Here is a 16,626-nt window from a genome sequence, read left to right as displayed (position 1 = left end):
TGTCTTAACAACATCTCTGTGCCTCTTTTGTGAAGGCAGGCTGAGCCCAGCTTGCAGCAGGATGAGCTCACCAAGATGTCAGGGGGTTCCTGGAATGGTCTGCCTAGCCACGTGAGTTTCTACCCGAGGGTGCATTATTAGGCTGTGGCAGGTTCTGGAGAGTCCTGAGGTGGATCTTTGCCACACTTGTAGCACAGAGCAGGCTGTTGAGTTACCATTCCAGCTCCCACAAACCACGACACCATGACAAAACAGGACTAAAGGCATGTCTTCAAGGCAGGGCAATAGCTCATTGCCTTGGTGCCCCTGTAGAACAGCTGCTCCAAGGGCACAGACTGTCTCTTGCTGTACTTTCAGAAAGCACTAAGCCATCTGGACGACTGATGTATGCATGTTATTCCAGCAAAATCAATGTGGCCTGTACCTAATCACTCACTGGTGCTCATTCACATAAAAAAGCAAATTCATACCAATGTTAATTCAGAAGTGGGAATTGCCCAAGTACAGCCACCAAGATGCAACACTGCGAGTGCGTAACAACTCTAAGGTGATAGATAACCAGTTTTTTCAGGACATCTTGTCCACCCCATGACTGAAGAGGAGACACCTTTTACCAAGTCAAGGCAGCAACAGCAGCTGTGTAATAATATACTCAGGAATCATAATTACAAAGTTATATTTAGTGTGGCTGCCCCTCTGAGGCCCTGCCATTCTGCATCTAGCCTGGAAAGAAATGTTCCTAATTAACTTCAGGTATCAGCATTGTACAGATGAACAGATGCATTAAGAATTTTTGCTTTCCTCTAAAGCTTCCTATATTGCTGACAATACGTGGGCCCAAAGGACTGCTGGGTTTGTTTCAACATTGCTACTCTTTAGACAAGATAAAAATTTTTATCCAAGGAAGAATCAGTCTGACAAGTACAAAGCCTCCTGTACGTTGTACACACATTCTAAGGTTGTGAGACTAAGGAGATGATGTCGCGCTGATCCCAAATTATCTTTCTGAAGAAAGAGGAGATAAATTAAACGAGGAAAATGGACATACAAACACACCAAGGAAATCTCATTCATATGGACTCAAAACCAGCCAGAGCTCCCTCAAACAGGCTGCTCACAGGAGCCAGAGAGAGCAGCATGTTCAGAGGAAAAACCTAATGCTGTCTTGTAGGATCATCGTCTTGGCAATCTTCAGGCCAGAAAGTCTCATGACAGTGGTGCTCTGTGATCCCTGGGCATTGCATCAGGCCCTTGCAGCACACACACACAACATGGCACAACACATGACATGACACATCACAGCACAAATCTTTCTTTCATGATCTCCATGACTGAGGGTATCTTACTCTCCTTGCACACCCATCCATCTATGCCAGGCAGAGCTGGGGGCTTTCACCCAGAGGCGCTCTGCTTCTTGAAATGCAGCTCTCCTCACAAAGCCTGTGTAAAACCTACTTCACCCATCACACTTGGCCCAACTGTGAGGCAGCCCAAGGGGATCAGGAGAGAGGATGGAAAGGGAAGGGACTCACCACTTGTGAAATTTCTGTTGATGGTTTCTTGGGACATACTATGCAATCGCTTCATGTAATCCTCACTGTACCAGACCCGCAGCTTCTCCCCAGGGTGGATGTCACGGCAGGCACGGAAGTAAATCCTCTCGCTATGCTGAAAGGCCATCAGGTTCTGCTCCCTCTCCTCCCGGGAGATGATGACGTACCTGAGGGCAAGGGGACAAGGCAGGTGTGAAGCACAAACTTCTCTCCCGTGCCCCCCCCGCATCATAATGACAACCATGAAGAAGCCAGAATGACCTTCAGAGAGAGCCATCAACACAGCCAGGCTGGAAAGCATGGAGTTACAAGCAATGGTGTGCAAACGAGCATGGACACCCAGGGAAAACTAAGCCAGTGGGGCCATTTCTTGCTGGGGAGGGGATGACACAAATGCACATCCAGTCTGAAGGGATGTCTGCCAGGGTAACAGACTCTCCCAGTCAGAAATGTCTTTGCCTAGTGATGGAAACAAGGACTTCTGGACTCTCCACCATCACTCCACATCCCAGGGCTCCCTCCCTTGTTCTCAGGAATATCTGGAATATGGCAGGGTACCTCTGCCTGTCTGTTTCCCCAAAACACTGCCTTCTTTTTTTAGTTGCTCACAGATTTTCTTGCTTCTCTCCTCTCAGACAAGCAAAATTGGGATTCTAACAACAGAAACACGGATACCTAATGGGCATGGGAGTATGTGCTGCTTGTCCAAGGACAGGACAATATTGGAAGGTTTTGCACTTCAGAGTTCAGCAGGGTATGACATAAAAAACTAATTCAGCTCTGCAAGTGGAAACCCCAGCAGCACATTGTGGGGATCTCCTGGCAGTGCTGATAAAAAGATCACTTTCAGGGCATGGGATTTATTTTCCTGATTTAAAACAGCTACATTTTAGTTCAGCAGAAACTTATTTACTCCTACTCCAAGCAACTGGCCCTCTGTGCAATTTGCTAAGACAGAGATCTATTGCTAGGGTCATGTTGTTTGCTCTCACACTCCTCACGTTCCTGCTAGAGGACATGAAAAAGGCTTGGTAACACTGGATCCAGCTGCCACCAGCGAGAGCTTACAACACCTACCCAGGAAGGAGGCCCTGTCACAGCATGTGCAGACCCTCACAGTCAAAACTTATTTTTCTCTTACACCATTTGCCTTGTTGTTCAGCACTCCCTGCTGCAGCAACCTCAGCAAAGGCAAGGAGGCTGCAGGGGAGCACATGGCTCCTCTGACATCTGCTGTCATTAGTCCTTGCCCAAGCTCCCTAATGGATATACAGGTATTTCTTTGGCTTAAGAAATCTCTCAAATTTTTTGAATATTCTACCTTCTCTAGCCGTGTGAATGCACAGATAAAGACACAAGCCCATCTGCACGTGATCCCACTAACTCACACAAATAAGGTCACAAACTTGGTGAAACTTCCCACAAAACACAGAAAACAAGTCTGCAGTGGCAGTGTCTCGACTGCCTGAGGCTCAAGCAATTCTGGTTTTAATGTTAAGCAACTGTGCATGTGCCTGCGAGCAGTTGTATTTTTCCTGATGTGTGCCACCCAGGATTCTCTGCCATCTTCAGCAATTATTTAAACAGCAGACTGGTACTACCAAAATTGGCTTTTATTAACCCTTATTTACTTCTGCTCACAAAACAAAGGAACTTTTAAAGTACCAGTTTTTGTATTTGAGAAGGAAGAGAGACCTGGACCAGTGTGGTGGGAAGGAGGTCTTGCAATAGCACACAGCTGCCAGGCTGCTGCTTTTGGGTGCTAGTGATCACCCCTCAAAAGGTGTATCAGGCCTCCAGGCAGCCATGAGTTCAGAACCCTTGAGACACACCAATGTGCTGTGGTTAGTCTGATGTCTTGCAGCACAGGAGTTCCTAGAAGATGCTCTCTCCAGTACAAGCAAAATGTCAGGATGCTTCCTTGCACCAGCTAAGGAGAGACTCTGCTGTGCATTCTACTGCCCACAACAGATCAGGCTGCCCCTGTGAAGATTTACCAACCTAAAGTCACTCAGAGATCCTTAATATGACGTACATGACCTGTACATCTGCAGCCAGTGGCACCAAGGAATTGATGCAGCAGTGGCAGGATGGTCTAGTGCATTTTCAGCAAACTGCATTTGACTGTGAAATGTAGAAAATACAACTTTGAATAGGAAGTTAACTATTCCCACCAGGGCTCACTTTTATTGTGAAGTATTTTGTTCAGCATGAGCATGAGCTTTTTCTGTTCACTGCTCTCCTTCTGCCTCTACAGCTCTCCACATTTCTGCTCGAGTATCCTTCAGCTCTGCTGCCCACATCCTGTGGCTCTGGCCACCTCCTGGAGTAGCAGGGAACTGGGATGAGAATGCAGGCTGGAGGTCATGAGCTGCAGCACTGCTGCAACACTGCAGCAAGTGCTGCCTGGCTGCTCATCAAGCCTCCTGCAGCCATTGGCACAGCCAGTCTCATCAGGAGCCCCCAACAGAGAGTTCTGGGATAATCCAGTCACAAACACGTTTCTTCACAGCTATGCCCAGCTAGCAAGTGGTTTATGATTCTAGTGAGGAAGCTTCCATCTGTGATACTTCCCTGAGTTAAGGTAGATGGGATGAGATCATCCACACAAAAGAAACTGTTTTGAATCAGTGCTGCCCAGCCCCAGGCTCGAGTTTCCGCAGAGGCATGAAAGACACAGGTTACAAAGGACTGCATAAACCCCCCATCCCAACTGTTGCTCTGAGACACTTAGTGCTGCTGCACACCACAGCTGAGAGGCAGATGCTTTCCAAGGATGGAGAAAGTCATTCCACAAAAGGGCAGCCAGCTTGATGAATCAGGGGCACAAACTACCTGCTGAGGAGACTGCATGATCTGCCTTCCCTGATATCCATCCCAAGGCCAAACTACTCACATCCTGAATAACCCAACCCTTCCTGTGAAGGCTGCACAGTGTCCAGTCCCCTTCCCAATGCCAAATACTCCATTTGGATTGAAGCAAGGAGGCTGTGTGGGTTTGGTCACCCAGGACAGGCATGGTTATGCTGACCCAAGCACAGCACACTGATAGGCAAGGCCCTGCTTGCAGAGCAGGTTTCCAAGGGACTGTGATCCCCAGAGGAGGAGCAGGGTCATACTGCTCCTGTGGCAGACCCAGACACCCTCAGCTGCACCTGGTCCTGCAGAGAGGCATTGCCACCAGCCACGAATCCACCATTTCATGTCCTGTCTAGTCCTTGGAACAGGCCAGACTCCAGAACACCACAGATCCTGACCAGGCTACTCAGGACCAGACATCGCACCAATGGAGACCACTTGTGACCCATCTGCAGCTACTGGGGCTGGGATCAACCCCACAGCTGTCAGGGGCACAGCTCCTTGCTCTGCAGGACCACCTTTCCCACAGACTCTCTAGCTAGCAGCAAATAAAAATCACTGTTTCATTTTTCCTAAGCCCCAGCCCACTCACGACACCAAATTTCCAAGTTTTGGGATGGCTAAGTGAGCGTGCCCAGAAAAATGTCAAGGTATTTTTCTGCAGGTGGGATCATCCCTCCCCAGGAGGGGAACAGAGCCTCTGGTGAGGATCCACAAGAGACGGTGAAGAGGGAGGAGACCTCTGCAGCTGGAGAGAGGCTCAGGCTTCTCCCCTTCTCCCCTCCACTATTGCCCTGGACTTGCCTCATGGCTGCTTGCTGCCCACTCCACAGCTCACCCTCCGGCTGGCCTCGGGGGTGCTCCACTGACAGCCTGCCAGGGTAGAGCACTGCAGTGAAAAGGCCTTTCCCAAACCAACTTTGGGCACAGAGCCAGGGCAGGAGATCCCATGCAAGAGAGCAAGCAGCAGCCCAGGCTGATGCCATGGGATGCCATACCTGTAAACCCTGCCTCAGTGTGCTGATGCCAAGTGTCTCCCGGAGACCCACATCTGTGACAGGCTTCTTACCAGCTCAGGCAAAATTTGTAGAGAAACAAACGACTCAACAGCAGCTGTGTTAAAAGTGTTATATATTTATTGCATTCTTAACAAAAATACTTTTAAAGAGAGAATTTTTTCAGCATGTACAGGACATGGAGATACTGGGGTTGAGCACAGCAGTTTGCTTTGACACAGACACTTACTTCAACAGCCAGTTAGCATGATAGGTGCAGGAAGAAGTATCCTTTGCGAGCCAATACAGAAAAGCCACTCCACCGAGGGGTCTACACAGGCTGGAGATATGTCCCCAGATTTGGGCCAATCTGTAATAGTCCACAGAGGAAACTAGGGGAGACATCAGGCAGTTTATAGTAAAAGGTCCTTTCTCCTGACCAGTGCCCAGCCTTTGGGGATTTGCATTCAGAGCTGTGCATCCGGCACCAGGATTCTCTCTCTAAATATATCTGTGTGGGCAAATTGATGGCACCAATGATGCTAACTCCCTCCACTGCCCAGCACCTGCAGGAGTCTCCTCCTCTGCAGACCTGAAGGCTTCCAGAAGGGATCCCCCTGGACAACATCAAAGGAGCTAATCATATGCATGGGAGGACATCAGTAGAGACCAAATATTATAAAAATATAAAATACTAATATTAATATATAGCAGCAGCACTGTATTGACTTAGAAAGCCTTTAACATATACCACCCTTTTTTCAGCTCTCTCTGATTCATAAATTAGATCTACTTTTGACAGATTTCCCAATCTCCCCTTCATCTGAAGACTGTGACTTTTGCAGAATACAAATATTTCAACAGGAGTAAAAGAACATCCTCAGTGGAAGGCAAGCAAGTTCTGCCCTGGTCTGGCACAAGCACTAAAAGGAATGTCCTCTGCATGAAACCAGTTGGGTCATTCCTCAGAAATGAGGCTTTTTTCCTTGCCAGACCACTACTTCCTTGAGCAATCTTTTATTGCACCACTAAAAATAAATTACTTTAATTAGAATTACAGAACATCTTCAAAAAAAAAAAAAAAGGAAAAGCATGTCAGGAATGCCTGACACAGCAGAAATACAAACTTTTCAGGAAAGAAGCTAGTGCACTATACTTGCAAAGAAGAGGCCAGACAGGTTAAAGATGACCCTTGAAGACCACACAAAACAAGCCATCCTTCTGCTACACTGCGCTGCCTATGTTGAATTCCATGGAAGTTTCTGTAACTTTTTTGCCAAGTCTGTAGCCCAGCCATGGCAGGATGATTCTCATTCATATTAACTGGAATAGTTTCCTGCAACCAACCTCCAAACACAACAGGACAGCCTGGAGAGCACGGAGTGCTATGTGATTAACACCTTGACCCTTTTCGCTGCTGAAGCTTATCAGGATAATGGTCTGGGTTTTTCCAGAGATGCGGGCAGCATGCTAGATGCAGAGGTGCAAATTAAGGAGAAAACAGACATATTATAAAAGAGCTACCACATACATTATCACCACCTGAAGTGACACTATTAAAGCCTAGTTCCAGAATCAGTGTTGTACACGGGAAACTCACACAGCTCTAGAGCAATTCAAATGCTGTAATGCAGTTCTTTCTTGCATCTATATGGGGAAAGAAAGCAGTATAAAACCAACATGCCTAAGATTTTAACCTATGTAGCTGTGAATTTAGACTGTAAACTCTTCATGAGAGGAGAACACAGCACAGATCCCACCCTAAATAAAACTAAGTGCGAAGTAATTGTACTGAAGATGACAGAATTACAGCAAAACCAAACCAAACTGGCTTGAGGTCAGAAGAAGGCCTTACGTCTTTTCTCATTTCTGTTCAGTCTCCCACATTTTGAAGGGGTGAGGTGGCTTGAAACTGAAGATTTGACAACATGCAAGAAAATATGATACAATTATCTATAAATGTTGTCACATGGCGAAATGATTGTATTTTAACTGCAATTGTGAAAGGTAGGGGTTTCAGACTGGAGCAAACAGAAGCTGAACTCTTTAACACAAGCGCATGTGACACTGCAGGATCCATGCCTATGCTTTTTGCAACTCTTTTGAGCAGTCTAAAACTCCATGGTGCTCAGAGCTGTCCTCAGAACTGTGCCTTCTTCCCTTCCCTGCACAAGCCCTGCTTTTACACTCTTCTCCCCAAAGCTGTGTGTAAGTCACAGTAAGCCCCAGACAGCCCACTATTGCTGAATGAGAGAAAAAAGCCATGATCAATAAGAGTTTTTAGAGACATAAGGCTGTATTTTTGCACATACTGCATATACGAATATTCAGGAAGATTATGGGAATGCAGTAGTAGGATAAATTTGTGAGTTGATTGCAAAAGGATCTCTGTAGCATGCTGCTTCAGTAAAAATATTTCACAGGCATGGGAAGAGATACAGATAACGATTTGTATTGCATTTCCTAGTTTATACAGCATTTAAAGCATGGGGAAGACAGTGAAAACTCTTAATCTCTATGAACCCAAAGATATCCTACATTCCAAGCTCTACAGAATTTGAGATTCTTCTTTGCCATTGCAGAGGGCCGGTCCTAAAATTAGTTGCCATACTCATACTGCTCTGTTAGCCAGCAGGGGGGTGGATGGGTTGGGTCAGCTGTTGACCCTCCCCATGGAATAGTGATACACATGGGGAGGCCATGTGAACATGCAGCAGCTCAGGAAGTGCCATCCTTCTTTACTTTGTAAAATGCAGACTAAAACTGATGTTTTCTTTTTCGTGACCTGGTGGCCCGTGCAGGAGCTGTCCATTTTAGAGAGTTTTGGTTAGACTCTGCACTGGGCTCGGGGGGCTGTTTAGAGCAAGCTGCTTGCAGACAGGACCCTGGCATGACACTGGGATCTTGTATCCTATGGAAAGCCCGGACCCCATCACGTATTTCTGTCAGCGTCTGACACATCTGGCTGACCTGGCTGGTGAGGTCAGCCACGCTCTGGCTGACGGCATGCATGCTATCTGCCATGTCCCTATGGATGGCCACCAGCTCCTGGCAGAACTGCCTGAACAGGTCTGCTTGCTGTGCATGGCAATGGAGAAGCTGGCGATCGAAGCTGGAGAGGGGCGGGCTCCTGGTGCGGGGGTGCGGGGGTCTGCAGGCCGAGGTGGTGCGTGGGGATGGACAGTGCAGTTCCTGCCTTTGGCTGGCAGCTCCCGAGGGCTCTGATGAGGAAGAAGGGTGAAGGAGGGAGGGTCTGGAGAACGGACTGACACCTGCACCAGCCCTCTGCAGCGAAGCGAAGTGGTGTTCCTGAGAAGTGCCTGGCATCTCTTCATCTTCATCAGCTTAAACAGAAGAGGAAGCATGAATTATTAATGTGAAATCCCTCTCAATGCTGGCTTCTGTTTCAGGATATCTCAAAGAACATGGAAAAAGGGTTTTCCCCTCCCCCCAGTCTGCCAGCTCAGACAAGCCTGTAGCTTCTGATGCGTAATTCAACATGCAAAAGCTGCAATGTTAGCATCTGGGTGACAAGCTTAGCCATGAGAAATCTGAGAGAGGCTGAACCCAAGCTACTGTGGTATTCTGTACAGAGCACTGTTCATTACTAGAATATGAATCCATTTCAGACTGTAGCAATGACTTCTCTCCCTCTCTCAAACCCATAGGTAGCTAGCATAAATATTCTAGAGGAACACAGACTTCTCATGGAAAAATCCTGCTCTCCCATCATTTCTCACATCCTCTGCATTGAGAAGAGCAGAGATATTGTATCTGCTGCTCCCAAAGTGTGTTCTGCAAAGCCACTACATGGCTTGGCATCACTAAGACAACCAGGCAGTCAGCTATAGCAGCAACAGGACCCTATGTTAATCAGGCAAATACACTTGATGCAAAATCAAAACTAAAGCAAAATGCCATGGGAAAATTCTCATTAGTCTGATAAATATCTAGTGATGTGCCAGTTCACAGGTACATGCATGTGAAGAGTAAGAAGAGACAAGGTTTCACCTAGTGCAGCTGCCCACTATTTCCTTGCATAACCTGTATTCTTTTTACCTCTGAAATAGTGCAACTGGCTTCCAAGATAGATGCAAAGAATGACCACGTCCCACCTTGTCAGTTCTGGAAGATTTTGTCCTTGCTCTCCCCCTAACAACTTCAGACATGAGATTAGACCTAGTGTGGTAGGACTGCGCCACCCATGAGGTGTTAGCTGACTCACTTCCCAAGAAGTTATCGCCTCCTTCTCTCCTTTGTATCTCTAAAAGCTCACCAATAAGAAGCTGCACCCCCACAAAAGAAAACTATGTGTATAAAACTATGGAATAAACCTGCACAAAGCAGCATGTGGTTTTGCACTGGAGGGTGTCTGAGAATTGTGGTGTAAGATCAACTTCAAAAGCAGGGCCAGCAGTTTCTTTAAAACCAGTGAAGAAGGAGTTATTACTGTCTACCTTTTTTACAGTGTTCATGCTGATCCTTCAGACCACTACTGAGAAATTGTTAGTGGCCCAACCTCAGCAACGAACACCAGTGATCACTGAGACCCCCAAAGCTCTCTTGGAAGTAATCCACTGGTGACAGACAGATGCCTCTCAGTTTGGTAGCACTGCTGTTTTATCAGGGTGAAGATCTCCTAATCCTTTACAAGCATTTTTTCCACAGACTGGAGGCAGTCATACTTCAACTACAGATTCTCCCTCGCCTGTAGGAGTAATTCATACTTATAACCCATTATCTATCCTCAGACAACAGTACAGAAAATAACTAGATAAACAGATAAAGATGATCTTAACTTGGAAACAATCCATCTCAACACTCCACAACCACCAGAGCAGAAACCAACCACAGCAGAAGGACCTGTCTTGACAGGCAACCCAACCATGTCACACAACACACAATGCTCTTCTGGTGTCAAAGGGAGATATGTAAGCATAAGACAAAGAGGTGTTAGGGCAGTGGTACTTACAGCTCGTTGATGGGCTGTCAACCACGTCCAGATCCGCTCTCTGGCAGCCGTGCCTCTGGTGTGATGAATGCAGTGCCGACTCGATGGCTCTCTCATGGGTGGTCAGGACGATGGCCGAAGGTCGCCCCGTGCTGCCGGGGCTGGAGAGGGACCTCTGCATGAATGCCAGTTTGTCCTTGGTCCTTCTCTTCATGTCGTCCCATCTGTGCTTAATGTCTTTTACAGACCTGGGGACCTGGCTGACTGATGTGATCTGCCTGGCTATGCCTTCCCAGATCTTGTCCCTGTCAGCATGGGACAGACGCATCGTCTCCCTCCCAAACAGCATGGCTTCATTTCGGGTCACCTCAGTGACCAGAATGTCCAGTTCCTCCTTGGAAAACTTGGGCTTCCTCTTTCGTTCAGCCATGTTCCTTGGGTTGAACATCCCACAAAGCATAATTGGGTAAAAGGAAATCAGCGCAAAGCAACCCCCTGCATCCAACCACTTGGCCAGTGCAGTACTGGGGCAGAGGAGTTTAGTGGGATCCAGCTCCCCCAGCCCACAACAACCTCTCACCAGGAAAGGCAGCTGTTTTGTTTTTAGAAGGCAATTTTCAAGCTTCAGAAAAAAAAAAACAAACACCAAGCAACACCAGTGTGAAGCAGCTTTCTCAGCTTTAAAGTTAAAATTAAATTTTGTACATCATCTGATACCCTGACTTACATATGAGATTTTCAGTTCACCCTCACATCACTTGCCACAGTTTGTGCACAGAAAAAAACGTGAGAACTCACAATCACAGTGATAAATTAGCCTCTAATGTGACACTGCTCGAAACTTAGAGGAAATTTAGAGGCATATCTTATTGTTCTACCTGGCACAACATGCAGTAGAAACTTTTACACCACCCTTTCTGTTACAGCTTGCAGGATGTCATGGAAAGGCTTCATCAAATTGGATTTTTTTAGGGTAGGTAGGTTTTGACTAGACTGGTGGGCAATATCTGTAACTCACTTTCCCTAAGGAAAGATCTCTTTTTTCAGCATTGTGGTACTCTACATACACCATTTGTCTGCTTCACAGCAAGCTCTTGTTTCACCCAGAAATGGCTGCCATTTCCCATTGTTCTCAAAAGGGATGAGGCCGCACACTTGTTTTTCCTGGCAAAGCTTTCCATCACTGCCACAGACATGAGCCTGCACTCAGTTTCTGCTGCTTCAAATAAACAACTTGTACCCTCATCCCATTGAGAAAAAGAGGCAGCCATCCTGAGAACAAGCAGTTTTGTCCAAAGGGGGTGTGTGTTAATTTCTTCAGCCACAGTCAAAGAAAACTATAAAAATAAACAAAACACTAGTCCTAACTATGTTCTATTATTGGGAAAAAAAGAGGCAGTAGATCTATTCAATAAGGAAGGAGAAAACAGACTGTCTGAACCTACAAAAAGGCGCTGACCCATGTCATTCTAGTTCCTTCCTGGTGCTGTTAACACTGCTGTTTAATCAGTTTCACTGACACTGCTGCCTGCCACCAGGGCAAGTGTCAGCTTGGTTAAAGCTGGAAAACCAGTAGGAGATGCTGCTCAAATCCAGGCCACATCAGGAAGAGCTGGGACCTAAATGCACAGATGCATTTCATGGGAACAAACACAAACGAATGCTTGAGATACTGTCTTGGTTAAGCTTCTTTTATAGAGAAAAAGAAAGAGCGTTTAGAGAAGGTGGTAATGAAATGATGGAGAGCCAGCAAAGCATCTGTTACCCTGAATATCAAAAATCCCCAACAAAAAAACTCACCAAACTTAAAAGAAAAAGAAGTTCTCCCTGCTAAACACGAGAAGGGAAAAAGCTACACAAAACAATGAGCAAGGGAACATTTACAGTTTGACTTTTATTGCATTCAGCAAAATTGGGCTTGGTGTATCTCCCCGTCAGGCACGCATGACTGCACAGTATCATCAGTGCCTCCATAAGGTGGCAACAAACCTCCACTGACAAGCTGCTCTGGCAAAAAAAGAGTAACAGTATTCTGCAAAGTGCTCTGGGTAGGGGTGAACTTGCAGAACAGAACAGCACTCTCTGGAGCCATGGGGTCACAAAACCTGGTGCTCCCTCTTCTCTGCCAAACTCACAGCTGCTGTCACCAGCAAAGCGGCGCCGATGGGGAATTGGAGCCCTGTTTGCTCTTCCCAGACAGGATATCCCATTAAGTGCACTTAGGACAGCCTATGATAGGCCTGGATATTCAGATTTCAGTGTTTCCACTCATACGCTCCAGCACTACTTGGGTCAAAACAATCTAACTTATATATTCCAATGGCAACCTTGCCACACATTGAATAATGAGCTGTGGGCCAGTTTTAATCACAAATTCAATTAACGTTAGATTTCTGGTAGGCACATCAACCTCCTCCTTATAAAAATGCGGACACTGTTACTATCCAAGGGATCTTCTCCTCTAGCATCCGGTATGTCTCGAGAGGCAGTCACTGATATTTACAAGTACCTCTCTGGTGATGCCATGAGGGTTTTAGCAAGCTCCAGAACAGCCCCAGCTGTGAGGTCGTGAATTCACACCTCAGCCCAGGTCAATCTGAAAGTGCAAGACACATTGAACAGTGGGCACTTAGTGATTGCCCCACAAAAATATCAGTCAACTCCACTTTTCTTGGCCTCTGAAAAACAAGCATGTAATTTTTCCCAGGGCCTTGCAGTAGTTTTTGGTTTGGCTTTTTTTTTTTTCTAGGATCACAGTCCCACATTAATTTAGGATCCCTTTGCTCTGCATAAATTTGGCTCTGTAATAGATGAGAACATTTGCTCCACTTCCTGCAAGGTAGGAGAAATCAGTTTATAACGTTTAACAGAATGACACTCATAGGCTGGTGGCATGTACTCACCCTGAACACAAGGGCAGTCATAACCCTGACCATTTTTTAAATGCTTTTTAAAAGGTCCTGTAAACTCAAAACAGCAGTACTTAAAATATTTACTAGTCAAAGTTGGTCCTGCTTTAAGCAGGCTATTGGAACACTTGACCAGAGCTTCCTTCAAAGCTCTATTATTGTATGAAAATCAAATCAGAAATGCCTCCATTATAAGGAGATACAGGAAGATTTACAGGACAGTCTGGCTCCCCATAATCTCTGTCACTATGTTTGGAGAGGAAAGGAGGCAGAAAGGAAGGCAAAGGAGAAAGCAGTGAGAAAGTCTTGCTTCAGCCTTTTCACATTGGCTAAGGCAAAAGGATGGATTTGTACTGTGCCAAAAGCCTAAGAATTCAGGTACTCACATGTAAGAAGGGCTACAGACTAAAAGCTCAAAATATGCTGGAAACCCCAAACATAAGGCACTACTCTTCAACAGTTCAGTTAGGAACCACCAATTTCTATCCTCCATCTCATTCTGGGCCAAGTGATACATACACAGAAGGCTTTCTGAATTACTTCCAGTTTTTTGTCAGATCCATTATTTTTAGACACCAACAACTAAGTAAGAGAATTTACTCAGAAGCTTCCAGGAAAATGGATGGTCTTCTACAACCCTTCAGAAGCCCAAGAACTGCCATCAGCAGCCATTTACAGTTTATGTCCAAAAAAGCATTAATTTTGTTTGCTGCAATCCATGGTTATCGGCTCCCAGAAAAATAAAAACAGAGGAAGATGTTTGCATATGTTGAAGTCATGGAGTTTCATGAAGTATTGCAAACAGCAGGGCTTTACTCTGGGCAGGGATGAAGGGTGCATGTGCCAGCAGCCACTTTAGGAGAACACACCCCCAGCATCAGGAGTTTGTCTTGACTGACTAACTGATGAGGGAAAGGGCAAGAGGATGTTACCATTGCCATGACATCTGCTGCACTTGTTACTCCTTCCTCCCTGTCACCCACTGCCTTGGGTAAACAGGCACTTGAAATTAAACCAGCAAGTGCTGCAGTGTACGTATTGTCCTCAGGCAACATGAAAATCGACTCAGGTGTGGTATTCAAGCAACAAAAACAATAGCCAAATCTACAAGAAGAGAGAGGAGTCAGCCCAAGCTGCCCTCCCCCTGCCATACCCACCTACCCAGAAGGTGAGTAGATCTGCTTTGCAAAGCACTCCATCTTTGAGTGATAGCAAAGAGCAGCATCTGAAAAACAAAAAGAGCGCTGTCTACAGCGTCCTGGAAGTCAAGTGTGATGTCTGCGTGTGATCTCAGTGTCGGGTGATGTTCTAGCACAGAATATTGAGCACACCTTAGTCTAAAAGGTGCTAACAAACAAAACCAAGGCTTTTTGAGGACTTCTATTGCCACTTGAACGGTCAGTCAGATTCTACATAATACTACTGGTTATAAGCACTTTTCAAGAGTAAAATCTGAAAGGTCAGTAAGACTGGTACAGCCTGCATAGACCCTTTGATGCACCCTTCCCATGAGGGGTCACAAACATCCCCTTTCCACAAAGCCATAACCCCCATGCCTTTCAAGGCTGAATACAGTGGCCCAGACCACCATCATACTGAGACTGAACCATGGCAAATACAAGTTTAGGCAAGAATATTCTTCTCTTTGATGTTAGGACCACAACTAGTTCCCATTTAAATCCAGATATCAAGCTTATGTTCATGGCAGTCGGAAGAAAAGCTCATCATAGAACTTTTGCTTTCCAAGACTGTGTTTTGCCCCAGCTTTGCTGTCATACAGATCACAAAGGTCCAGATCTAAGTAGATTTCTGAACTTTGCATTCTTTACTTCTAGATATAAATATGTTCGCCTACCCATCTCTTCACTGTACCACTGCTTCTTTTTGAAGTGATGACTCCAGACTCAGCCCTGGTCTAGTATTTTATCTCATTCAGCAGTGAACAACTGTAACAGCTGGAAACCTTACAGAAAAATAAAATCCTTTGCTGAACTTTATGAACATAAATGTCAGAACAGCTGCTATCCATGTGAAATGAAATGGCCAAAAGTGGTGCAACTAGATACGACCAGTTAGGTCAATCTTGCATTTACGTGTACTGCATGCTTTTTATTCCCTCAGTGAGGGACAACTGCAAATCCTAGACATCCAGGCCAACAAACCAGGTAATCCCACACCGCTTTACTCTTGTATGAAATGCCTCTTGATAACAACTGCTTCCAAAGTTTCCCGCAGAAGCAGGAATGGCCCGATGTGCCTCACCGTGCAGCAATGCCCCGTTCTGGTGACTTGCCACACGTATCAGGCCTCAGTGAGCTACGTTTTGCAGCTATATGCCAATACCTGAACCACTGGCCCATGGCCCCACAGGGTCCCTTCCTCCTGCAGTTCCCAGAGCCGCGCTGGCGGCTGCTCTGCTGGGGCGCGGGGCCAGCAGAGGGAGCGCAAGGACACAGCTCTGCCCTCAGTTGCCCAGCTCGCCCTTCTCGCACAGGACAGCTGACACTGCCAACGACAGCCAGCACCGACGGCTGGCTCAAATGCAGCCCAGAAAGCAACCAAAAAAAAGCACCTCTTCTAGTAGCTGTCAAATGAGTAGGGACAAAAAAAGCCCGAACAGAATCAAATGCTACCTTGGGGGATAGTGCAAAGCATTTTGCAAATATTTGAACGTAACATAAAAGAAAATGAGTAAAAAAATGGAGTGAGATCTGTCAGTGCTTGTAAGAGTGGATAAATAGGATCATCTTTAACATTTATCCTCATTCCAGAAAATAGTGATCTTCCATATACACATCCTTGTCTATTTTCAGACCCTTTCTTTGAATCTGATGCCAGAGATACTCATTACAATAAATACTGAAAGAGTACAAGCACACCATTTGCAAAATGGGTGGTGACATTTTGGTTTGGTTTTCCAACACACAAAACAATAAGGAGTATTTGATGGCCTCTCTCTGGAAGACAGAGTCCCAAAAGGGAAGGCAGAAGAGAACTGGACTCACCTCATCCAGTTTGCTTTGGTTTCATCTGTCCCATCAATGGATTTGTAGCGGTTGTTCTTATCAACGATCTGTGGAACAAGAGAACGGATGCAGCATGTCAATCTCAAATCTCAAATCACTGCTTCAGTTCTAGCCTTACGTCATGGTGTGAAACTCTGTTGTGAATCTCAGCTCTCCCAGTACTACAGGCTGCTGACCTGGACGAGTGCTTAGAGGCTACTCCGAACTGAGAGGCATTTTCCTACATACAAATATCTGTAACAGAAATACGGATGCAGCTGACAAAATCACTAACAATCCTGGGATATAAAAGATTAACTTCCCTTTTGGGACAGGGCCGAGACACACATTTAT

At 45.9% G+C, this 16,626-nt stretch overlaps 1 protein-coding gene across 4 annotated transcripts in view; it reads right to left on the bottom strand.

Annotated features, from left to right (window-relative positions):
• The window catches only part of PRDM11 (PR/SET domain 11), a 49,398-nt gene that overhangs the window by 12,315 nt on the left and 20,457 nt on the right, over nt 1–16,626 (bottom strand). For 3 of the 4 annotated variants that reach the window (XM_058830155.1, XM_058830145.1, XM_058830163.1), the window contains exons 5-6: nt 16,273–16,340; nt 1,533–1,720 (exon numbers count right to left, since the gene is read on the bottom strand). In XM_058830155.1, coding sequence (XP_058686138.1) covers nt 1,533–1,720; nt 16,273–16,340 — 256 coding nt within the window. Of the gene's footprint in view, nt 1–1,532; nt 1,721–5,640; nt 8,752–10,379; nt 10,793–16,272; nt 16,341–16,626 lie in introns of those variants that run through there. The other variant, XM_058830171.1, reaches the window with a different exon arrangement.

Source organism: Poecile atricapillus, chromosome 1, assembly GCF_030490865.1.
Source record: "Poecile atricapillus isolate bPoeAtr1 chromosome 1, bPoeAtr1.hap1, whole genome shotgun sequence".
Taxonomy (NCBI): Eukaryota; Metazoa; Chordata; class Aves; order Passeriformes; family Paridae; genus Poecile; species Poecile atricapillus.
This window is presented reverse-complemented; position numbering and strand designations above follow the sequence as displayed.